The sequence below is a fragment of the Anabas testudineus genome, chromosome 6 (assembly GCF_900324465.2).
Source record: "Anabas testudineus chromosome 6, fAnaTes1.2, whole genome shotgun sequence".
Classification (NCBI taxonomy): domain Eukaryota; kingdom Metazoa; phylum Chordata; class Actinopteri; order Anabantiformes; family Anabantidae; genus Anabas; species Anabas testudineus.
In genome coordinates this window covers 3,092,601-3,117,460 of record NC_046615.1, presented here as the reverse complement: position 1 = coordinate 3,117,460, position 24,860 = coordinate 3,092,601, and the positions used below count along the sequence as shown (strand labels likewise).

The 24,860-nt window shown below is 41.5% G+C and overlaps 1 protein-coding gene across 1 annotated transcript; it reads left to right on the top strand.

Annotated features, from left to right (window-relative positions):
* arntl1a (aryl hydrocarbon receptor nuclear translocator-like 1a) lies at positions 1-23,238 on the top strand. Its single transcript, XM_026365522.1, has 20 exons — positions 1-125; positions 5,804-5,989; positions 7,267-7,330; positions 7,513-7,660; positions 8,142-8,162; positions 8,374-8,406; positions 10,251-10,280; positions 10,477-10,634; positions 11,751-11,830; positions 12,127-12,219; positions 14,002-14,119; positions 15,456-15,605; positions 17,898-18,144; positions 18,338-18,444; positions 18,522-18,672; positions 18,871-18,950; positions 19,053-19,161; positions 19,641-19,734; positions 19,844-19,937; positions 20,034-23,238. Exons 3-20 carry the CDS (start codon positions 7,285-7,287, stop codon positions 20,189-20,191), a joined length of 1,917 nt encoding a protein of 638 aa, XP_026221307.1. The 5' UTR covers positions 1-125; positions 5,804-5,989; positions 7,267-7,284; the 3' UTR covers positions 20,192-23,238.
* Positions 23,239-24,860: the final 1,622 nt, after the last annotated feature.

Below are 24,860 nucleotides of genomic sequence, written 5' to 3'. Positions count from 1 at the left end.
CAGGCATGACGGTGAAGAGAAACTGGGTCACGGATTGAAAATCGTTTATGTCACAGTTCTGTGGGGCTGCTATTACATATTACCCAGCGACTTTCAATGGATGGACTAATCTCATTGGACCTATTGTAAGTATACAATGAAAACAAGCCCATGGCTTATCGCTTTTGTGAGTATGACTTTGCTGGGCTTTAATCCATGATGGATATCGTCGATGTTTTCCCAGCGTCGTGGTCATGTCAGTGTGGTTTTCTAGAGCAGGAGGAGGGACGTTAGCTCGCTGGCCAAGTCTTGACAGTTAGCGTTCCTTAGCTAGCCGCTGGATGCTAAATTCAGTCAAAACGACTAAATAATGTTACGGATAAACGATGGGGAAACCGCCCTCTGTGTGATACTTAAGCTTTAACTGTTGTCAGCTATCACCCGGGCTTCAAGGAAGCTCACGCAGAGGTAAGTGCCGGTCTGTGGGCTTGTTAAATGTTAACCAAACGTGACCTGCGAGCGACTTGGTGAGCAGTGCTATCTAACGCTAGCACGCTAGCTATGTAAACAGGCCTTGGTGGGTATATGGCACACGTTTTCTTCGACAGCATCCGTCCTGCTGCGGTAACTTCAAAGCCCCCAATGCATAGCTAACCTATGTCTTACAACGTGTGGTTGCAGCCCATACTGAGACTTTAGCTGTGTCGAAACACAGGCTTATGTGATTGGTTCGAGAAGATCGTGACACGGCGCTGGCATTGGCAGTGGAAATGTGGCGACCGCTCGGTTTCTGCAGTCTCCGCAGTGGTTGCCAAAAGATGTTCGTGATATTTGGGCTTTGGGATTTGGTTACTCTCTGTGCATCAGGCTCATCGACGCTTCTTGCTGGCTGATTTGCAGCAGGGAACTCAAAGTTGGGCTCAAGCAAGCAGCAAGGGAGAGAGGGGGTTGTTCCTGGAGGTCCCTAAAAGAATGAGTAATAGCTCTCTTCTTGTTACTTCATATTCTGAGTCATTCTTACCAGGATGAGTCCTCACACTGTGTCTTTTTTGAGGATACAGTCTGTTGTAAACTGTTATCTAGTAGGATATTCTTGTGAGAAATCCTGCATTTTGACTTGCCACCCCTGCTTGCCCCCATAGAGGTGCTTTCAGTTTTTTATATACATGTTATTTTACTTTATCAGATTTCTTGTTTTGTGTTTTCAAGTGTGAAAATGTTTGGTCTAATTTCTGCTAAAATACTTCTCAGAAATCTCCCTGTCCCTGTTATCAGCCGTTTATGTATTAACCTTTCCATGACAAGAAAAGACATCCGCTGTGAACTTCAGACTTGGACTGACAAGTGTGCTTATTTCTGCCGGTAGACCGGGGGGCAGCAGTGGACATTGGTGCTTATCGGTGTTAATGTCCTTCTTTAATGGCATTTTGATAGCAGAAGTTTGTTGTGATGAGTCAGTAGCGCTGCCGTCAATTGGTGACAGTGAAGATGAGATGATGGGGAAAGAGGTTGTTATTTGGCCTAACCTATATATTTATTTTAGAACCTTTTGTTAGTCCCACTGTGGGGAAATTGCACCTGGGGTTCATAGACGGAGCTACTGCCGCCTCATGACGACCAACTTGTCTACCTCGGTAATATAAACACTGATTACAACTACCCAATAGGTGGGACTCTTTGGTGTACGTAGTAGTTTGTTGATGATTGTAGACCTACCTCGAGCTGAGTGATTTTTAGTTATTGTCATTTGTCATTTTCGGATCTCACAATGCATGACATGCTATTTTCTTGATTGGTTGTCAGCCTATGAATGATTAGTGGTTGATTTATTATATGCCTCAAAAATACAAATCTTTCTTTTTAGGTGAAAGGCTACAAATGTTGCTAGGTGGGGCTGTGCTGGGATTTAACTAAAGTCAGTGTCAATAAAAGTTAATAGGGTTAATAGGGTGAGCAGGGTTTTATGAATAAAGTGCCAGAACTAGCGTGGCTACCAGGCTAACAGCAGCATTCCACTTTTAAACCTCAGTAACACTGAGCTCTCGCGACACAAGCAGGGAGTGATCAGCATCAGTGACTGGACCTTTGTAATAGTGATTGTGCAGCTTGATCTGTCCTCACAAGCCTCAAAGATCTGGCAGGCAATCTAGTGCAGTGAGATTAGTCATTTGTAGGATGATAATGTCATTTACCAAGTTCACCAAGAAAGGTGCTTCCAAATGTGTGTATTAAGAAGAACAATAAAATGAGCTTCCCCGACGTCCTGAGAGCAGTCTTAAAACTTGATATGAAATTTAATATCTTGAGCGTTAGATGAGTAGATGGTGAGGAACAGATAACTTCCTGGAGATTCACACTTTCATTTGTATATGATATGTTAATAAGGGAGCTTTAGAGGTGCTTTTTGGTGGATTTTTATTCTTTCATTTATTTAGTCTATGGTCCGTTTCCCAGTTCCATTGTGCTGAGCTATATCGGCTGCTGGCTCTAGCTACATTACCCTACAGGCGTGAGAGTGGTGTCAATTCTCTCGCCTATCTCTCGGGAGACCAAAAAAAAAAACAAGTGTCTTTCCTGAATAGTCAAACTATTCCCTTAGGTGTTAATGACAAAATATGGAGAGTTATTGTTTATATGGTCAGAAGGAAGGTCCAGGTGTATGATGGCCACATGGTTTGGGGGCATACCACATAGCTGCATTATTAAAACTTTGAGCCCTGCCTTCTCACCTTGCTTTCTCTCTCCCGCTCCCTCTCCCTCTGCCCTTGTTTTCTGCTTATCTCTAGACTGTCTAATGTCCACAATCATCACCAAAAAGCCCTGGCAGGGCATTGGCATGATGTCTAAGACCTGATAAGAGGTTTTTAAGGCCACAGTTATTGGCTTTGTGCCTTGCTGGTACACATCAAATAAATCCCGAGGCTCATTAAATACAGATGTTTGTTGCATTGGATAAACAACTCTTTGGAACTTGCTAGTTAGCGGGTTGTACTTTTAAGTCTTGTTGCGGTAAAATGTTTAAAATGTAGTGTGATGTGTTACATCCTAACAGGTGCAAAAATGCTTTACAAAGCATTAGAGTTGCTATTGCATGGGGTTTAGTGACCTCACACACTGTACAGTAATCCCAGGCATAGCTGCAGTAAAGTTCAACCTGACTAGAGGTATAATCAGAAAGATTAACTGAAAACACCTGTGTGGGTGTGCTCACCCAAAGCTACTCGGATATCAGGATGTTTAGAATAAAAATATCTTGCAGCATATCGCAGAATTCCTTGTGCTGTTATACTGGTGCTATGGGCAAAATATGCTGAACATATTGTTAGTTGTCCTGTGAATTTCAACCCTGCTTACATAGCACAGAAGCTGCATTTGCTTTTCAGTTGACTTTACATTTGACCTCAGTGCTATTAATCTGGAATCAGCTCATTTAAACTATGTAAGTGGGTGTTGGTGTAGGGTGTACTAAGCTATCGTTTGTGGTTTTAAATGTGAGCCTTAGGGTTTGTTCACACCTGGCACTAAAATGTTTCCTGCGTAATCGCCTTCTCTGTGGACAGCCTGAAACTTAGACGTGAATGCATCTGAGGCCAATTCAGGTCAAGTAGGGCTGGACGATTATTGGAAGTTTATTTTGATTTATGATTTTGGTTTATTAGTCAAAACACCTCTCAGTTATTTCAGAGAACCCCCTCTCAATACACTGACCAGCCACTTTATTAGCTACACCTGTACAATTCAATGCAGTCCAATATACCAGCTGTATTAGACTGCCTTAGATGGTACAATGGCCAGTGAGTGTACATTGTGTGCATAGTACATCAGACCTGGCTCATAAACTTCATTTAATACATTAATGATAAAAGTACACCACTCCAGTGGGGTTGGCAGGCTTTAATAATACGTGGTCATCTGCAGAATTTGAAAACTCTGCTTCAGCACGAGAACGTGAATCATTTAAAAGCTACCAGCAGAAAAGGTAGACTAAGCCAAACTAGCACGTAGCACTTAAATTCCCCTTCTTATTGTGAGAGAGACAAGAAAGAGTTTTCATAAATTCTCATAAGTCAATTAGATAGTCATAACGAGCTTGAGCCCCTGTCATCACCTCTTGCAGCTTGGTGATTTGTTAATATTGACTTCACACAAGAGTAGTAATCAGTATTGACACCAAGATTATTTTTTTTCTTATTCTCATCTCTGGTCAGGATGGAAGCTAAGTTGCTTCCTGGATGTTTCCCTGGTTAACAATCAGGCTTGCTGCCTGCTTCCCGACTCTCTGAGTGGGTGTAAAATGTAGAACAGGGAAACGGAGCTGAATTGCTTGCTGAGTCACTGATGAAGTAGAAGTAGGTGGTGGATGGAAATTGAGGCTGGCTGGTTTGAGACCATAGAGACAGGCTGACCCAGTTTTCACTTCAGCACCAGTTCTTTCGGCATTCAGTCATGACATAGTGGTTTTCCTTTTCTAGCCCAGTGCTTTGTCCCAGTAAAAGAGCTCACCCAGTATGTCCTGACCCAACACTCTGCTGCCTGCTACTTTAGCAGTGCCTCTTGAGCTTCGCATTTTGTTGTCACTGTGTATTAAGCACCAAAGTGTTTGTTCTGAAACCTGTGACAAAAGCTGGTCACAGTTTGAGGCCGGTTTCTATGGCGTTATTTGGCTGTCCTTACACTAAGACATTTACGTAAGGGGTCAATGAAATAGACTGAAAACTACTGTATATCACAAAATTTACTGTGTTTTTGTGGTTACAAATATAAATGACTTAACCATTTGATGAGCAGTATCTTTTTTTTTTTGTACAGGTTTTCAAAGCAATTTAAGCATGCAAACATGTCATTGTTTAACTGTATCATCAATATTACAGTATTAGAAATTTATATAATGGGGAGGAATTACTACAATATTTAATGTATGATGAGATATGGCACAGCCCTTATTTGCAGTTCTGTGACTTAATAGTATTTTTGTCATTTTCTTTCTGATTACATTAGTGTTTTGTTTGTCTGACAGCAGTCTGGTGCACGCCTCTGTACTTGTGAGGTGATGAGATTACTTGAGGTGTTTAGAAATTGAATTGAGCTTAACACATTTGGTATGTAAAACTATAGGTTCCATCTAAAATGGTGAACATTATTGTTACTTTCTGTTTCTTACCACATTGTGGTAGAGTTAGCTTTGTCCGTGGAGGGTTACTGTAGTAGGTGCAACATGGTGGTGCAACTTCTGTGTAACAGGAACTGCTCCAAACAGAAATACTGTACATTTAGCCTTATCATGTACTGAATGATTCCACAATGACTATATTTACTACCCCATCCACAGAGTTTTATTTGAAGATGAGCCAGCTAGAAGTCAGTCAAAGAGCTACAGGATCCATCGCTTTGAAAATTAGAGACAATAGATGAGGATTTTTGAGCCGTCCACCATTATTATCATTAGCAACTGCAAACCATACAAGAATGGAAAAAGTGACAGGCATAGCAACAGTAACTAGCAGCGAGGCTTAGCCTGGTCAATTAACACCAACTCCGATTTGTGCTGCGGCCATTCTCAGAACCAACTGAACTGTGAGCTGCACAGCACCTGAGGGGCTGTGTGAGCCTGTTATAGACATCTAGTCTGCCCAGCAAGCTTCAAAACTGACAAGAAGATTAGAGAGGAAAACGTATAGGCTGTGTCCTCCTTAAGTTAGACCCAGTTTTCTCATTCAAAACATATGTGAGCCATATGTAACCTATTTTATATTATTTGTTCTATTTGGTGTGTATGTTATGTTATTTGCACTTGACCAACAGTTTTCTCTTCATTTCTCTCCAGGTGTAGATCGTTCACTCCAGCTGTCTAGAGATCAGCTAATAACCAGGGCCAGCTGACCACATCAAATCGGACGAGACTAGATCAGGCTGAATCAAACCACGCTGAACCAGATCAGAACGGAGCAGACCAGACTGATCCAGACGATAACAGGCCCATCCAGGAGGCCTGTTCACTTTTACAATCCAGGCAGGTGCTTCAGTTTATGAAAACACACATTTTAGAAATGATTTTGCTGCTACCATCAGGATTACCACTGACCAGCCACATCATGTTATAGTGGAGAGGGGTCTGCATGGGAAAAATGTAATTCTGCCTATGACTGACAGATGTCAGAACACACAGTGTATCAACAGTTATCGGGCTGCGTAGTCCCAGATTGTTCCCACCAGGTAGCTGATTGGTGTTTGCTTTTATTAGCAAAATGAACAAGCACTAGAAACCACTAGGATTAACATTAGTCATCAGACATTTTAAGAGTGTCTGTGAAATACAGATTTATATCTTGTTTGAATTGCTTGCTAGTCTAAAAGGAGCTACATAATGAGCTGTGTTTAAAAGTGAAAGAGAAGCAGCAGCAGTAGCACTGGCCCGTTGCTAAGCTTAGTTTTTTTTGCCTCCTTAGTTGTTTTAATCAAATAATAGTTGAAGCTATAAGGTTAATAATGAAATTATGTTTAAATATTTATTTATTTATTTATTTATTTTTGAAAATCAGTTGATGGTTTAGGTAATTTTTCAAGTGAAATGTCAAACGTGTGATTGTTCCAGGGTTTAGATCGGGTGCTCTTTGGCCTTTGTTGTTGACTGTTGTCTGTTTTCACTGTTTTCTGGAAGTTTATAGATAAAACAATTTATGTATGTTTATGTATTAATTAAGATCAAAGGTGGCAGATACTCATTTCATTTATGTAAATAGGGTGGCCGGCACATTAAAAATACATATTACAATGCAGTGGGACAATACCACTCCATATCACCTCAGTAATAAACACATAATAGAATTATCACCTTTAAAGAAGCATCAACCTAGCCTAGTGCGGGTAAATGCACGTCTCATTCAGTAATGTGCATAAGAACTAGTTAACAATTAAAGTATGTTCTAGGCTGAAATTGGGGAATTGTCCACATGAGTCATCACAGCCACTCTGCTTGAGAACTGATTGCTGTGACATACATATTTTTTATGTATGCAGTTACCATGACAACAACATGGCTTCCTGTTTTTTCTGCCTCCACATTTGACCTACGTGTCATGATGTTTACCTCGTGTCCAGGCAACTGTGTCGGTTTTCTTTCCTTTATTTGGCTTTTTTTTTTTTTTTTTTTTTTAAGCTGGTTTCAGAATGACTCCTCTCCTGCTGTGACTGAAAGTCAGCTATAAATGCATGTGTGTGTGTGTTTGTGTGTGTGTTTGTGTGTGTGTTTGTGTGTGTGTTTGTGTGTGTGTTTGTGTGTGTTCACAGTTGAGGGCTCCAGAGTGGATGGAAGGAGATGATTTTAACACAGAGGCTGTGATGAACATTTGTGGTGAGTGTGACTTCATAAGGTTTGGACTTTACACCATCAAATATTTCTGACCCCTTCTGTCCAACACATCATCTCTCCATGATTTATTAGTTTTCACCCCAGCACTTTAATTTTATTGTTGCTCCTAAATACAGAAGTTTACAATTTTCAGATCTTCAGAGAGGTTTGTCTTGGTTCTGTAGATGACCTGATGGCAGACCAAAGGATGGACATCTCGTCTACGATGACTGACTTCATGTCCCCCGGCTCCACCGACCTCATCTCCAGCTCCATCAGCACGCCGGGCATGGACTACACCCGCAAGAGGAAGGGCAGCAGCACAGACTACCAGTAAGCAGAGCAGGAAGTAAAGACAAACATGGAACAAAAATAAATCATAACAAGAGAAGGAGGCTGAATCTGAGTGAAAATGGAGGAGAAAAGGATGCAGGTGCGACAAAGACAAAGACAGAAATGGCAGGGTGGAGAGAATGAAAGAAGGACAGCAGGGGGATTCTAAAGCAGTGAGGGAAGAGGAGGTATTGAAAGTGTGAGAAAGAGGAAAAATAAAGAGAGACAGGGTAAAGATGACGCTAATTAATATAACAAAACAAAAAATAAAGAAAGTCGAAAGGAAAGGAAAGGAAAGGAAAGGAAAGGAAAGGAAATAGGAAACTTGTAAAGGAAATGGACACAACACATACAGAATATCTGTCCTGATTCACCTCTTGACTGGTTATAAAGAACCTACACACTGCAAAAAAAAAAAAAAATCACATTTCTCGACACCTCGATGACAGAAACTGATCGATAAATTTGTGTTTCTTTGCAGAATTGATGGCTTCTCATTTGAGTAAGTTCAAACATGACTTGATGTTAATAGCTTTAGCAAAAGTTGAATTAATCATCTAAAATACCAATGGCCCACAATTGATTTTTTTGCACCATGAAATAATGATTAGACTGAAAAATTAAACCAAATGCAACCAGAAGACCTTTTTCTGGAGTGCTCTGGTGATTTGAATGTTTTCATGTGTCATGTCTCCTGTCTTTTCCTCCTTTAGTGACATGGACCCAGACAAAGATAAACTGGGAAGGTAAGAGGCCATCTTCACCATGGTTACTAAGCTAGTGCTGTAATCTTCTGTATGTACGTTTGTCCTTTTCCCTGCTGCTCAAATGATCTAGTTTCCCTTTGCAATTTCTAGTGATTTCTAATTATATTTAGTAAAGCAGATAGTTTTGACCAAGAGCCTTCTCTTATGGTGTCCTGTATGTGGATGAAATCTTATGAACAATAACACTTTTGAACAGTAGTGTATGTTTCCACAGAATCTCAGAATAACTGAATAACCTCACTGTCATTTCATACTTTCCATTTGACCTCCAACGGATTTGCACTCACACTTGGTAGGACACGCAAATGCTTCTATTTATACTACAGTTGTGGATATGTGCACTGACACGTCCCTTACATGCGAACAAGAAGCCTTGATGGCAACTCTGGAGAGTAGCAACAGTTAGAAAAAGAGCTCCTTAGTGTCTGCTGATGAAATTGCTTAACACACCTCTTGGATCACTGTAGCATAACCTGAGCAGATGCAGCACATGATGGAAGGCCAGATCATGCTATTAAGTATCTGCTATTTGCTTGGGTATATAGAGGTGTCAAGAATATTTTAAATGTGCTCGAATATATACTCTAACTGGTACCTACTAGTGGAACTGGTGGAGCTAGATATGTAGGGTTAAGGCTGCACCACCTCCTCTGAAGGAAGTGAGCCCAGCAACATGAGCTTAGCTTTGTTTTGGTTGAAACTACAAAGAATTTTCATCCAAAAATAGTCATCATAATAAGTAGGTTATTGCTGGTCGGGCATTCACACAAATTCTATGTATAATGATTATGATAGCATACTTTATTGATCACCTTTTGGAGAATTTATATGAAAGGCTGAGCCAGCGACAGCCACCCATTCATTTTCAAGAAGAAGAGGGCTGCTAGTGCTGATGAGTACCCAGAGAAGAGCACTGCAGATTCACACAGTGTGAATGTTGAGCAAAGTTCACCTTATTGCAAAAATCCGTTAATGCAATTTGGACAAGAACCTATAGAAATTGTCTCGATTGCAGCAGAAAGTCAAGCAGAGAATCTTGTTTCCTACTCTTCATGAAGGACTTTTAAACTAAAGACAGGAAAAGTTGATTGTCGCAGTCCCACTCTCCAGGTTGTTAATGCTGTGTGTTTAACACATTATGTAAATTAGGTTACTGTTAAACTGTTGACTTCAAAAGATAATTGCCCTGTGTCAGTTACAGTGATCGATTTCCAGGAATGTGCACTTAGCCGTGTACTCATGACAGTAAGCAAAACACAAACGAGCTATAGTGTTGATGACAAGTTTGTGCAATTAAGAGTGTTTGCTAAATCTGACTTGGGACAGAAGTAGCAAACTGTACTTAGGGGCTTGAAGGATAGAGTAACGTATGTATGTAAATTCTGAACCCTTGAATTTTCTCTTGATCTGTTCTCATCAGGAACATCAAGATAAAGTAGGTTTCCTCCGCTGTAGAATGGAAACATGTTCTGGGTGTAGAGCCAACGGGTGTGGTGGGAATTCTCCTCATTGTTCTGCTTTTACATAACTGTGTAACCGTGTGAGAATATGAAGAGGTCTAATCAAAACTACGTCATATGTGTGTGTTACATCAGCATTTGTACAGTCAAACCTAACCCCAGAGCATTACCCACGTTGCATAAGTGTTGATGCTGTTTTAACCAGCAAACAAGGCTGGTTACAGAACCTGTGGGGTTAGCTTTGGCCTTAATCCTTTTACCCACCCTTCTCTGCACTGTCTCACAAATTTACAACTCAAGCGTTGAGGTTCATTTCCTGTTCATTCTTTGTCCTCTCTAATGTTCCCTTGTTTGTCTTTCCAGTGACCAACAGGGCCGGATTAAGAATGCCAGGTATAAAAACTTCTCTCATTATCTCTCTTGTTCCCCTGCTTTCTTTCTAATCTCCTTTATATGAACTAAATGTCACTCTGTGTGTAAGGACCTCTCTGTATGTGGTTAATAAACTTAACACATTGAAGCATGTAGATCTCAACACTATGTGCCACTATGTGTAGTGCAAGAGCATCTTTCTCTTCTTCCTCGACAGAGAGGCTCACAGCCAGATCGAGAAGCGTCGCCGGGACAAGATGAACAGCTTCATCGACGAGCTGGCGTCGCTGGTACCCACCTGTAATGCCATGTCCCGTAAGCTGGACAAGCTGACTGTCCTGCGCATGGCTGTCCAGCACATGAAGACACTTAGAGGTTAGGATGAGCTTGTAAAAATACAATATTGCAGAGAGAACACTCAGTATGTGAGTGGCAGCTAAGCTCTGGTTGGTGCTGTAAGGTAACTTTAGAGAGCACTGATGAGTGAAGTGAAAATGGTGATGAAACACAATAAAGTGATTTCCAACAAGGAAGAATGGGTTTAAAGGTTAGCTAGCTGTCAAAAGCTGCCAAAAGGATAGTGACTGCCTGAGAATAACACTGTTAAAGCCAGAATATGCTTCTTGCAGAAGCAGCGAAACAAAAGTATTGGCATTGTCGCTATCCGACACTGTAGAGGGCGCTGTGTCTATTTTTTTTATTATTTTTTTTATTTACCTTATTGATCAAGAACAAATATTAAACATTTGCTGCTTTGGAGTCAGGTGTTGGCAAACCAGGAGTCCAAACGATGGAGGTGTGGTTTACAGCTAGCTTGCCTTATAAAAACATGCAGTGTCAGTGACAAGCTGTCCCATTAATCAGTAACTAATACTCATTAGTTGCTGAACGGAACCTTTTAGTTTAGATGTAATGTTTTATAATGCAGCATGTTTTATTTTTGTTAGTGTTTTCTTGATGGAGAGATGGTAATGAAGAAAATGTCTCTTAAATGGAAGGCTTATTGACAAAAAAGAAATCTAGAACTTTTAAGACACTTAAGTAGTAGTGGGCAGCTGTGATAGGCAGTCGTCCACACACCGCAGGATAAGTGGATTGATTCCTGATTCCTCCTCTTGAAATATCATTGAGTAAGATGCCGAACCCCAAGTCGCTCATTGTGTGAGTGAGTGTAAGTTGTAAGTCACTTTATATAAAAGCATCTGCCAAAGGACTAAATGTAAATGTATATGCAGTACCTGAGGGGACAACAAAAAATTTATTTGGTATTGATCATCAATGCTTTTTGGCCATTACCATTAGCAATAATTAAAAAAAATCAAGTCACCGTCTTCATCAGACTTCATCAGAGCATCAGAGCAATCGCTAAATGCAAAAATAGCTTCTTGCAGGTTTCACACAATAGCGGGGATTCGCACCATGAGAGCTTTAATGAACTGGTGAAGTCTGAACACCTACAGGCGTGAGCAATGTGTTTACTCTTGTCTACAGGTGCTGCAAACCCATACACAGAGGCCAACTACAAGCCTTCCTTCCTCTCAGATGATGAACTGAAGCACTTAATACTAAGGGTAAGTGCAGAACCAATGACTACAGAAGAATTCTAACACTTATGATGTTGAATCTGAGCTACATAGTTGTAATACAGATGGTATAGCCCAATACTTATACCATGTAGGCTAGTATGTACTTGTCTGCTAGTTATGTATTCATTGTCTTAAAATATAAACAGCATTGTAGAGCTGAATCATATCTGTAGTCAAAGATTTGTCAAAAGAAATTAGACAAATCTTGAGTTACTTTATACATGATGAAAATATGTGAGGGCCCATATTTAATCAAGGGTTTTCTGTGTTTATTAATACAGGCTGCTGATGGTTTCCTGTTTGTGGTTGGATGTGATCGTGGCAAGATTCTTTTTGTATCTGAATCTGTCTACAAGATTCTCAACTACAGCCAAGTATGTTTTAATCACTGAGCATTTTTCTGCTCTCTGTTAACTACTCTTCTGATCACACAGTAGCTCACAGCGTTCTTGTGCTTTTTAAAAGTAAGATCAAAAGGAGTTTCACAGACTGAGAATTTCATGACCATGAAGAATTCAAGAACTGGAGTAGTTTCTTTCTTTTTCTTTTTTTCTTTTTGCTGCTGAGTTTCTCTAAATCTTACTGATAACATGCTTAACATGCTGATTTAGTTGTTGCATCGACGTGTCTGCTAAAGCTCCGATTTACGTTAATTAAGATGCCAAGGTTTTTACAGTGGCAAGAAAAAGTATTTAAAGTACAGATTTTCATCTAAGACAGGAGTATTAACAAATATAATGTTCCTAAAATACACACACAAATAAATTCTGATCTTGTATGTCTTTATTGAGAACAACCATAAAAACCTCATATTGGAATATATAAGTGAATATTTAAACATAAGTGTGGACTTGTTCTGGTGTTTTGGGTCATTGTCCTGTAGCATCACTCAACTTCTACAGAATTTCAGCTGACGTACAGACATTCTCACATGCTGAAGAGTTTTTTGATGCACTTGGGAATTCATCTTCCCCTCAATCACTGCAAGCTGGCCAGGCCCTGATACATCAAAGCAGACCCAAATCATGTTGTTTCCTCCACTATACTTGATTATGTGCAGTGCCCTTTAAACAACAGATGTAGTGCTGTGTGTTCTTTCCAAATATTTCAATCTTAGTTTTGTCAGTCCACTAAAGATTTTGACAATACTGCTGGTGTGCAGTGATGTTCTTTTTAGCAAGCAGCACCTTTCTTCACGGTGTCCTGCCATAGACACCCAGCTTGTTCAGTTTTACCTACTGTAGACTCATGAACACAGATGTTAACCAGTTCCAATGATGCCTTCAAATCTTTGCTTGTCTCTCGGGTTTTTTCTTTACTTCATTAATGAGTGTTTGTTGTGTTCTTGGCGTCATTTTAACTGGCTGACCACTTCTTGGTAGAGTAGCCACAGTCCCAAAGTGTCTCCATTTGTGGATTGTTGAACTGTAGACTGATGAATGTCTAAAAGTGTTTAAAATAACTTTGTAACCCTTTCCAGCTTTCTGTAAATCATCAATTCTTGATCATAGATCCTCTAAAAAATTATTTCAATGAGACATGGCTCACATAAGTGTATTCTTCTTGTGCAGAGCAAACTCAAAAGGTTTGAGTGGTTTTGTCCAAGTAACTCTAGTCTACAACTCCAAACTAATTTTCTTCCAGGTATGCCAACACCTGACTCCAATTAGGTTATTAGGTTCACAAACTTTTTCCACTATCACTATGAGTTTTTTATGGTTGTTCTCAATAAACACATGAAAGATCAGAATTTCTTTTATTATTTTAGGCACATTATATCTGTTACTACTCTTGACTTAGATGAAAATCGGATTTAAATTAATGCAGAAAATGATAAGGCTCCATACTATTTCTTGCCACTGTAACTTGGGGTTATGTCTTTATAGATCGAGAATAAAGATGAGCAGTAACTTTCCTTCTTTCAGCATATCATCGCAACTTCCTTAGTTGAGCTGGAAATTCTGCTTGTCTTAGCAGCTCAGTTGCAAATTAACATTTTAAGCTTCCTTGCACTTTTTAAGGACAAATTTACACTTAGGAATTGGTTTAGACAAGTAAACTTAATAGCTGTCCACATTGTTGTGTACCTTCTGCAAAATGTTTTCCTCTCACTTATTTCTCTTCTCTTTCTCCTATATCTCACCAACTGTCTCTAGAACGACCTGATAGGTCAGAGCCTGTTTGACTACCTTCATCCCAAGGATATTGCAAAGGTCAAAGAGCAGCTGTCCTCTTCCGACACAGCCCCACGAGAGAGGCTGATTGATGCTAAAAGTAAGCAAAATCAAAAACGCACACAAACACTCCACATCTGTTTTGCAAAATCAGGAATCTGTTCAATGTTGATCTCTTAGGTCTTAATCTCCTGTGTTCTTAAAAGCCATACAAGGCAAAAATATCAGCATGCTGCCTCAGTGCGTCAGTAAACTCATTTACTGTGAATTTCATCACATTGTAGTAACGAGCAGTGGTTGTAAGGAGCCAATTTGTGATCCTTGATGAATTGATATGGCCATTCTGTCCCTGATCAACAGAAAATGACTCTTTTGTGTCAAAGTGAAAACAGATCTCGACAAAGTCATCTAAAATGGTGAAAATATAAAACGGAAAGTATTCACCACACTGTGTTTAGTAGAAGCAACTTTGGCAAAAATTCCAGCATTGAGCCTGTGTGGATAGGTGTCAATCAGCTTTGCACATCTGGACTTGTTTTTTCCCCCATTCTTCTTTGGACATCTGTCAGGTTGCATGAGACTTGTGAATGGATAGTCTTTTTCAAGTTCAGCCACAGATTCTCAGTTGGATTGAATTCTGGGTTCTGACTCACACACTCTAAGAAAGTTAACACTCTTGTTTTGAAATCATTTGTGAGTAGCTTCAGCTTTTCTTATGTCGCAGTTCTCTTACAGGATTTCTTTATCTTTTACTGGATTTACCCTGTATTTTACCAAGCTTTCCAGCGGCTGCTGCTCAGAAGCGTCCCTACAGAATGATGCTGCCACCACCATGGCGTGTTTCTCTTTGCCAAAAAGAGTGTTAAGTCTGATTTCTAAAAACAGTGTTGGGTAGGGCAGGGACAGTTGGGGGGGAAAAAAGCAGAATATTGGCCCTCAAGGTCCACGATTGGCCACCCCTACCACAAAACCGTCTCCCAGCTCAATACAGAGTCTTCCACAAACTCTAACCAATGTTTAATATGAGCCTTTGTTGTATAGTCTTTGTAGAGGTATGTTTTCACTTTGACATGAAAGAGTCTTAAAGATGCATCTTTAATGCACCTTGTTTCCTGGACTGGACTCCAGGTTTGCTAGCTTTGGTGCAGAATAGAATCTCCTACAGAGGGAGAATGTGTATTTTAAGACTGATGCTGGGGTGAAAATGGGTGTCATTCAATGCTTAAATAAGAGATTTTTTTCACCTTTTAGAATGAACAGAAATGTAATTGCGCTCTTTTTCTGTGTTAATGTGATGTGTTAAAAATGGTGCAGTAAAGAAGGAAAACTCTAAGCTTCCAACATTACCTGTTTAGGAAATTATATTTTAAAAAAATTAATTCGACAACTACAGTTTTAAAACCTGTCTGAATGTGGGTTGTGCGTTATATTTTCAGCTGGTCTTCCAGTGAAGACAGACATCACACCTGGTCCATCCAGACTGTGTTCCGGAGCCAGGCGGTCATTTTTCTGCAGGATGAAGTGCAACAGACCTTCTGTCAAAGTAGAAGATAAAGACTTTCCTTCCACCTGCTCTAAGAAAAAAGGTACAGTGCAGCTCTTCTGCCACATAGAGGTAAAACTGGAATAAATGTCAACCAAATCATCCTCTTACAAAAAAAAAATGCAAAGCTGTCTCCCTGAGCAGCCCTCGAAGAAGCAGCTCAGTGCTGTTCAAAGCATCCCCCCATCACTTTTCATTGTTGAGTGGCAGTGAGGAGTACTTTACTGCTCTGTTTTTTCAGTCTTTCAGTTACCTTCTTATGAAAGCAAAAGCCCTGATATCCCGGTGAGCCTATTTTTCTATTTTTAGAGGCACATCCTTATTAGAAGAAGGAATCACACTTCAGTTAGCACAAGTGCATCTCCATTACACAACCAAGGAGGTTGGCCTCTTGAAGTGCATCAATTTACAGTAACTTCATAAAGTATTTAGGCCTCCTCACTACACACTTCACGCACTTTATTGCGTTGTACATGTTATTTTGAATCTTTAGAGATGTAATCACATAACAGTATTCACACTTTGTAACTGTAGAAGTTCTTTTGGCTTTGTGTCTTCTTGAGTACGTCTCTATAATGTTCTCACGCCTGGATTTAAGCAGTTTTTTCCATTCTTCCTGACAGATCCTCTCAGGCTTCATCTGATAGCATAGGAAGTATCTGTGAACTGTCATATTTAGTTCTCGCAATATACACTTATCAATCTAAAAGTAAAAAGGAAAACTCCTCACACTGACATGCTGATGCACCTGTGTTACCGCGATCAAAACAGTCCGACCCTAATTCATGTTATTAATTAATTTAATTGATTTTATTTTTACATCTCCCTTCCTCGTGTGCGTGATGTCTGTTCCTATCACTGTTGGCATGTCACAGTTGGGTAAAAATAAACATTGCATTGGTCATCTACAGAAGGGAAAGCAGAAAGGTGTAGCGCTTCAGATATACACTCTGTAAATAAAGCAGCACTTTTCACACCACTTACTCACCACTATTAGTATATAGCTACTTCTAATCTCAGCATGCGTGGCAGAGTTAGGATCACAAGACTGTTCCCATTGTTACTGGTTGCCTGTCGTCACAAAAAAAATGCACATAATGATTTCAGTAGTGATTAATCAAGCATTTTCAGTCACTCAAGAGCCAGTTAAGTCATGATGTATTCAGCTACTTCTCATGTTATTTAGACCAACACGAGATCTTTTATCTAGATAAAAATCTGTGCCCAGTTCATTGTCTGTGCTGCAGTAGCCAAGGAACCAATAAAACGTGCATGTGATGCTGCTTAGTCACTGATGGAGGGAACTGGGGTGTAAACTAAATGTTTCAAATATTGCTACAAGAACATTTATAGGCTATTCAAGCAGAGTCACGCAAACCAGATGGGCAGTGTCACCATTCATGTTAAATTTTTTAGTGGTTTGCTGAATATTTCATTCACATGCACGTTATTCTCCCTGTAACTTTGTGCTTTGTGTTTTACAAGGGTGAAAATAGAATTTGGTCCTATGATGTGTGGCTGAACTCATCAAGCTTAACTTTTTTAGTTTTGTGTAGGATATTTTACCCAGTCTTTTATTCAGAGACTCTCTTTTATCGAGAAGCAAGCCAGTAGCACAGATTAATATAATAAGGCACAAAGAAGTAAACAAATAGAGAGGGGAGAATAAGAAACTGATGGTGCTATTACTGATTTATCTAGTTTTTTTTTTAGTTAGACAAAAGTGATTGTCAAGGTTATTAAATTAGGTGGAAATGTAGAAATGGCTACAGAATTGATGTCCTTCTTCCCATTGCACTTCTTTATTGTATCCACGTCTACTGAAATTCAGCTGCTGTCTTGGTGAGATTGGGTTCATGGTGCCTTTCTCTCATCCAAGCAAGGGAATCCAAGTGGATGCTAGAAAAAGGGATGTGGTGTGGATGGAAAAGAGAAGGGGACCCAGAGCAGAACCCTGGGTCACACCTGTGGAGAGGCAGTGAAAGCTGGATACTTTCCTGAACCAACAAGAGTTGCCCAGCTCAGATAGTGCAAACAGGGCAATCTGGTTGTTAACAGTGTGATTGATCAAGCAGGATTAAAACATAGGGCTGGGACATTGATCTTGCAGTCTATAGGGAGTCCACTGACTCTCAGGAGAGCTGTTGCTACTAAATGACAGCTTCCTACTGCAACCAACATTAATGTGAACAAACATTAATGAACCTTTCTGTCATTTATTGGATAGCTTTACAGAGGGAAGTCAGACAGTTAACCTTGATGATAGGAGATTGTTAACCTGGGCTGTGGGTTGATGGTTGGTGGTAACCTGACCCCTCTTCTCGTCTCTCTGCAGCAGACCGTAAGAGCTTCTGCACCATCCACAGTACAGGCTACCTGAAGAGCTGGCCGCCCACCAAGATGGGCCTTGATGAGGACAATGAGCCGGACAACGAGGGCTGCAACCTGAGCTGCCTGGTGGCCATCGGCCGCCTGCACCCCCACATCGTCCCCCAGCCCAGCCTGGCAGACATCAGGGTCAAGCCCACAGAGTACGTCTCCCGGCACGCCATTGATGGCAAATTCGTCTTCGTTGACCAAAGGTGAGACACAGTAGAGAGAGGAGGAGGGGGGGGGGCTCAACATGACCTCTGCATGACTTGAACATTCATTCATTTGTTTGCTGGTCTAGGAAAAACGTCCTTTTTGTTCCATGGTCGTGAGGAGAAACGTGATAGCTGCAAGTAAACATAACCTCTCTGTGTTTTGTTTTGTTTTGTGTTTTTCTTTCCTCAGAGCCACAGCCATCCTAGCGTACCTGCCCCAAGAGCTGCTGGGAACCTCCTTCTATGAGTATTTCCACCAGGATGACATCGGCCACCTGGCAGAGTGTCACCGACAAGGTATTCGCTAAGAGACAGACAGGACGTATGTTCTCTTGGTGTTTTTGTACTTACTGTGTTAACCGTTGTGTCCACAGTGCTGCAGGTGAGAGAGAAAATCAACACCAACTGTTACAAGTTCAAGATTAAAGACGGCTCGTTCATCACACTGAGGAGCCGATGGTTCAGCTTTATGAACCCCTGGACCAAGGAGGTGGAGTACATTGTCTCCACCAACACTGTTGTGTCGTAAGTATACACATACTACTATATATATATATATATATATATATATACACACACAAACATACACACACACACACACACACACACACACACACACACACACACACACACACACAGTTGATTTCTTTTTAGGTTAATGAGGAGGGACCAGATTTTTGTGAAAGATTGACGCAATGCATCATGGGTTTTTTCTCTCTCCAGGTGTCCTATGATGGAAGGTTCGGACTACCCTCAATCTGCAGCCTCACCACAGAGTATGGACAGTGTCCTCACCTCAGAGGGTAAAATACTACCTGAAAAAAAAATCCCATTAGAAAAAAACCAAAACAAACACACTCCTTGTCATTCACATTTTCTTTTCCTGATTGTTGTTTGACTGGTAGGTGGGGGGAGGAGGGCGCTGCAGACTGTGCCTGGCATTCCTGGTGGCACGAGAGCGGGAGCCGGCAAGATCGGACGCATGATTGCAGAGGAAGTGATGGAGATCCAGAGGTGAGAGCAAGAGAGATGGAAAGCCAGTCAAGCTGAAGACAGTTGTTGGTCCTCTGATGGAACATCTCTGTGGCCTCATTTTTACCGTACACTGGAATTCATTTGTAAATGAGATGTCAGAAAGTGAGCCACCGCACCACAAGCTATTTATGGTGTAAAATAGGACAGTGTGAGCTGGTCTGCTTAGTTCTACGTCCAGAATGCTGACTCAGATAGTCGCTGTGCTATTTTCTCCACTGAAGGATGTGACATGCACTTATTGTCACGGCAACCCTGACAAATTCCTGTGCAAATGTTAAAAAATAAATAGCATGTATGTCACATAGTTAAGGTTAGGTTCTGGATTTTACTACAGCTTATTGAAGTTGGGGCTGATACCTATGTCTTGGTGCAGGTGTTTTGGGTCAGTGAGGTGGTCAGATCTGTAAGACAGCATTGTGAAGTGTAGAGTTAATGCAGCCATGTGTCTCTCCACTCAGGATTCGGGGTTCCTCCCCCTCCAGTTGCGGCTCCAGCCCTCTGAACATCACCAGCACTCCTCCACCTGACACCTGCTCCCCAGGGGGCAAGAAGGTAACACACACACACACATGTGGAGACTGAAACTTTCTTCAGCTCAGTTAGAATCTGATCTGTTTCTCAGTAAACGGATACGTTGGGTGCATGTGTGTCATCTCTGTAGATTCAGAATGGAGGGACCCCCGAGCTGCCGAGCACAGGCATCATTGCTGGACCTGATTCTGTAGGCTACCCTTACTCCAACCAGTCCATCATGAGTGAGTCAGACACAAACACCTGGTTACTGATTCATCAGCTACATACATACATATATTTATTTTTACAAACACTGATTCTCAATAACCTCCATCCAGGTGACAACTCCCACCTGAGCATAGACATTATGGACGAGCCCGGCTCCAGCAGCCCTAGCAACGACGAGGCAGCCATGGCCGTCATCATGTCGCTGCTGGAGGCGGACGCCGGCCTGGGCGGCCCCGTCGACTTCAGCGACCTGCCCTGGCCTTTGTGAAGAAGCTGGAAGGGAAGAAGCAGGGGGAGCGAGGGATGGAGAGAAAGAGACTCCCTCTTAGCACCAGAGCCACTGATGGAGAGAGTTGGGTCAGTCTGAACTGTGGCTGCCATTTTTCCTTCCACCCTTGCAAACAACTACACTGAAAAAATGTTCATCTTAAATGAAACTATTAATACTTTATGTTGTTCCCAACTCAAAAAAGAAGACTGCGCTTCTGAGCGTTGTTGAGTACAGTACAGTGCAGTCTGGGAGGCTGTCCCTGCTGTTCACGTTTTACTCCTCCTTTTTGATTCATCACCCCCCGTAGGTGGACCTGGATTTCATCAAGGCAAAAAGGTTTTATATATAACACTGAGGTGCTAAGATGATCATTTTTTGCTGTTAGTTGTCTGTAGATGCGGCATTCACTAACATTGCCGTAGCGAGGGACCTTTACTTACGTCTAGCAAATGGAATCACAAGTTACAGGTCTGTGGTGCTAACGTGTCCGCTGATGGACTGAACGTAGTCCACCAGTGGCTCTGGGCCTTGTCATCGCCAACCCCTGAACCAACACAGGACTCATGAGACATTCATGGACGATGGTTAAAATCGATGTAGCCTGGAGGGTACCAGGGTGGGGGGAGCACTTGATTTCTGCCTTTTTGCCACAGCTCTCTCAACATCTCTAACTATACCTTCAAGTCTCCGTGGCTGTGGTCCACTCCGCCTGAAAATGGCCAAGTGAAGCAGGAAATGAGCACATGGCGGTTTGTCATCTGAACCCGCTCGGAAGAAGTCTTTTAGTCCTCGAATTCCACATACATGTATTTCAGTTAATTTACATACTGACAAAAAGCCACCTAGCTGCTGTTTCCTTAACCTTCATGAATGTTAACAGCACTAACAGCACAAGCTACCGCTGAGCTTCCTAAAGCTCATGTTCACTAAGCTCTATTTTCACAGTAGAGCAGATTCTGTATGTTCTCAGAGTTTAAAACGCAGTGTTAAACACTAGTTTTAAACAAATCCGATCTGCCTGCAGCATCTGTGGAAGATGCAAATTGGAATTTCAAAAGCTATCCCAAAGTGATACTCATGAAGCACAGTGATTCATATGAACGTGCTGTGTAGAGGTCTTCACAGGTCCACACTGATGCCAAGATGTGATGTAAAGGTACGATTTGACCCAAATGGAGATGCAACTCTCTTTCTAGGTCAATAGAATCTGAGTCCTGACTAAGTCCCTGAGCACACGAGTGGCACATAGATACATAGAGAGCTGTAGTCCCACTGAGATTTCTGACATCCCTGAAAGAGTATTTCGTGTGATTTACTTTACACATTAAGATAAGTACTAGTATAAGTCTGTTTTTGAAAATGTAAGATTTTATTAGACCATGAGCCCTAGATACATCAGGCATCACGGTTATACGATTATAGAGCCAGTCAGCAGGTCGCAGCGTTTTCAAACATGAAGATGCTGCAGATGATTTTCAACAGTAGAAACTGCAGAACAGAGCAGTGGAGAGTTTAATGGATGCGGACATAAACCCTGTTACAATCAAAAAAGGTTATGATAGAGAAATGGTTCATGGGATTGGTTACATCATCCAGAAGATACGTGTGTAGATGATGTGTAGTTGGACTAAAAAAAACAAACAAAATTCAGGGGTTACGATTGAGTGCAGATAATACTGTAAGCAAGAGAGTAAGTTTAGCTGCTATCCAGCAGTCGGGGCTTTTGCCATGTCGACTAAACTAAAGTAAGTGTTGTTTTTTTTTCTTTAACACCAATAACAGTTGTAAACTCACAGACCTGAGACCAGTGGCAACACTGGTTCCTAAACTCAGCCCAACACTGGTTACTATTTCAATCTGATATGTTTCCTAAACCCGAGTGGACCTGTGACGACCTCTGCTGCTTTTTCCTCCACTGTTTATTCTCCTGCACATTTTAAGCTGTGAAATCCCTGGAAGTTCTCCCAGTGTTGGTAGCGAGGGCTCAGCGGGAGATGATCGAACAGCGGGGGTGAAGCTCTGACGACTGTTACAAATAATCCGACTTCAAAGGACAAAACGAGGTTAAGTGAATCTGGTGGGAGCAGCGGCTCAGCTACAAACCAAGACACGACTCAAGTGCTCCTCCATGAGGAAATGTTCTTCACTGCCATTTTACTGAGATCTGCTCCTCACACGCTGCTTCCTACAGCTAAACACGTGCTGGCAGGCTAAAAAGCATCAGCCTGCTAACATGAAAACCTGGTGGTCTGGGTCACAGGGTCTCCACCTGCTCACCTTCCCTTGACACAAAGCCCAACATGAAGCACTTCAGACGCAGTTAGACTGTCGGCTACGTCCTCGATAGGAGAACGAAGTCTGGGTCAGTTTTCTGAGTCAGCACAGCCTCCTGAGATGGTATTTCCTTTATCTTTTCAATTTCGATATTTAAAAAGAAAATCATCAGTTTGTGGACTTGAATTTAGCCCCAGACGATGAGAATAAGGACAGGCCTCTGGCAAGTGGTTTGGCTGGGGTTGGAGGAAGCTCAAACAAAACAAAAATACCTCTGGAAGAAAAGCCTCTGCAGTGACAGATAAACAGCAGATTTACAAACAATCCTCCAATTAACAATAAATTAGGTCTGTAATACGCAGATGTACTGTCGCTACAGTTAACTGTGCATACAAACTACCTTACTTAGCACAGAGGCTAGAACGCAGACAGAGTCTAGAAACAGATAAACGTCTGGAGATGGAGGCGGCGGTGATCCAGCAGAGCAGGACAGAGCCCATCAACGTTCTCGAATCACTTCCTGTGACGGTTGACAGAGCGAGGAGGGACGGCCAGGAGCGTCCAGATGGAATTCTTCATTTCTGTGTCTGCTTTTCCCTCCACGATGAGGAGTGTCCTCAACTAGACCTCTTCACCTCGTCAGCTTCCTGGTGCTCGCAGGCCTTTATGTTGTCAGTTAGTTCAAGCCTGCCCGTATGGAAAGAAAATATGGCTCTCTTTTTATCTTTAAGGTTGAAAGCCTTTCAGGAAATGTACTGAAATGCATAAATGTCTCCAAGACATTTAAAATAATAGGATTGTGTGTAGGGTCCCAGGAAGACAGTCAGCCATGTTTGAAGACTAAGCTGGAGAAAAAGTGATGTCATGTCAGCGGACTCACACCACACTCACACTGTTTCTGATATTTCTAGATGGTTTTGATGCTCCTATGACCAGTGGAACATGTTTTACATGATCCATAATCACACCTCCTGTTAACACAGGCTTTTAAAACATCCCTCCACAACATGCTTCCTGTATATAAAGTAGTGGTGCAGAGTCCACATCCGCTGTCCTCCATGCAGGCAAAAATAATAATAATAATAATAATAATAATAATATCAAAAGGCTTTTTTTAGTAAATGTTGGAGGATCTCTGTCTGATTTCATACACTGGAAAAGATCATTTAGCTTTAGATCCACATTCCCCTAAAATGAATAACTGAAGGGCTGTGCAAAGACCGTAGAAGAGCAGATTATAGAAGAGCACGGCGGAGCAGGGAGACGGATATCCCTGATGTCAGGACTGTTTAATACCACAGACGTGTCGAGGCCAATTATGTGAGGGCTTTAAAATAAGCAAATAAATAAAGAGCGGCTCAAATTAACGAGCTCATTTATGTCAAATGTTCTTTCCATATGGGCAGAAAGTTCTCAACCGATGGCTCAACAGCTCTTTTAAAATGAGCCTGTCCAGACAGGGACGCCTCACCTCACCTGTGCTGTCCCTGACAATGAATACCTGCTGAGCTCAGGCTCCGCCCCTCATCCTGTCCTCCACCAATCAGGCTGCAGCTGGCGAGGTCCCCTCTGTATCTGTTCTAGTGGTTTTTCTGTTTCAATGTTTCTACGCTACACACTACAATAAAGTGTTTCCCTTGTTGATATACCCCCCCCCCCCCCCCCCGACAATAATGTATCAAATCTTTAAATATTATCATGTTAAGAGTATACTTTATGCAAATATATATGAGTATGATGAGTGTATTGTATGTATCAGCAGTGAAATATTTTTAAAATAAAATTATTTGTTTCTGTCATTGTGGAGTTTCTCTTTAAAAAAAAAAACTGCTGCTTTGCAGTGTTGCTGTTTTCCACCTCATCTGTTCCTCCTGCCAATCACTGCAGCCTGCTGGGCTTTTTCTGTGCTGTTGCCATCCAGCTACTGGAAGCTCTGCCACAGACTGAAGACTGCTGCTCTGTGTTAACCACGCAGCGGGAAGGAGGTCAGTGAGTTACACACACACACACACTGCCCTAGCAATTTAAAAAAAGATAAATAATATGTGACAGTAACTTCAGAGTCTCAAAAACCTGTAAAGCTGATTCTCTGTCGTCCAAAAAGAAATTTAAAGCGTGAGCTGTGACTACTGTGCATTAAATAATCAGAATCGTATGCATATTTCATCTCTGATACCCATTCCTGAGTCAGGTCATCGTCTCGTCCAGCAATGAAACATTATTTTCATCAAGTTCAAACCCTCAGAGTTAAAACTCTGAGGGTTTTTCCGCAGGTTTTGCATTAATGAGACTTTCTTGAGAACTTCGGTTTCAATATCTGTTCAAAAATGAATTTACCTTCGCCCAGGGATCTGTTAGGTCTGGTTCGAGTATTGCTCTACAAAAGTCTCAG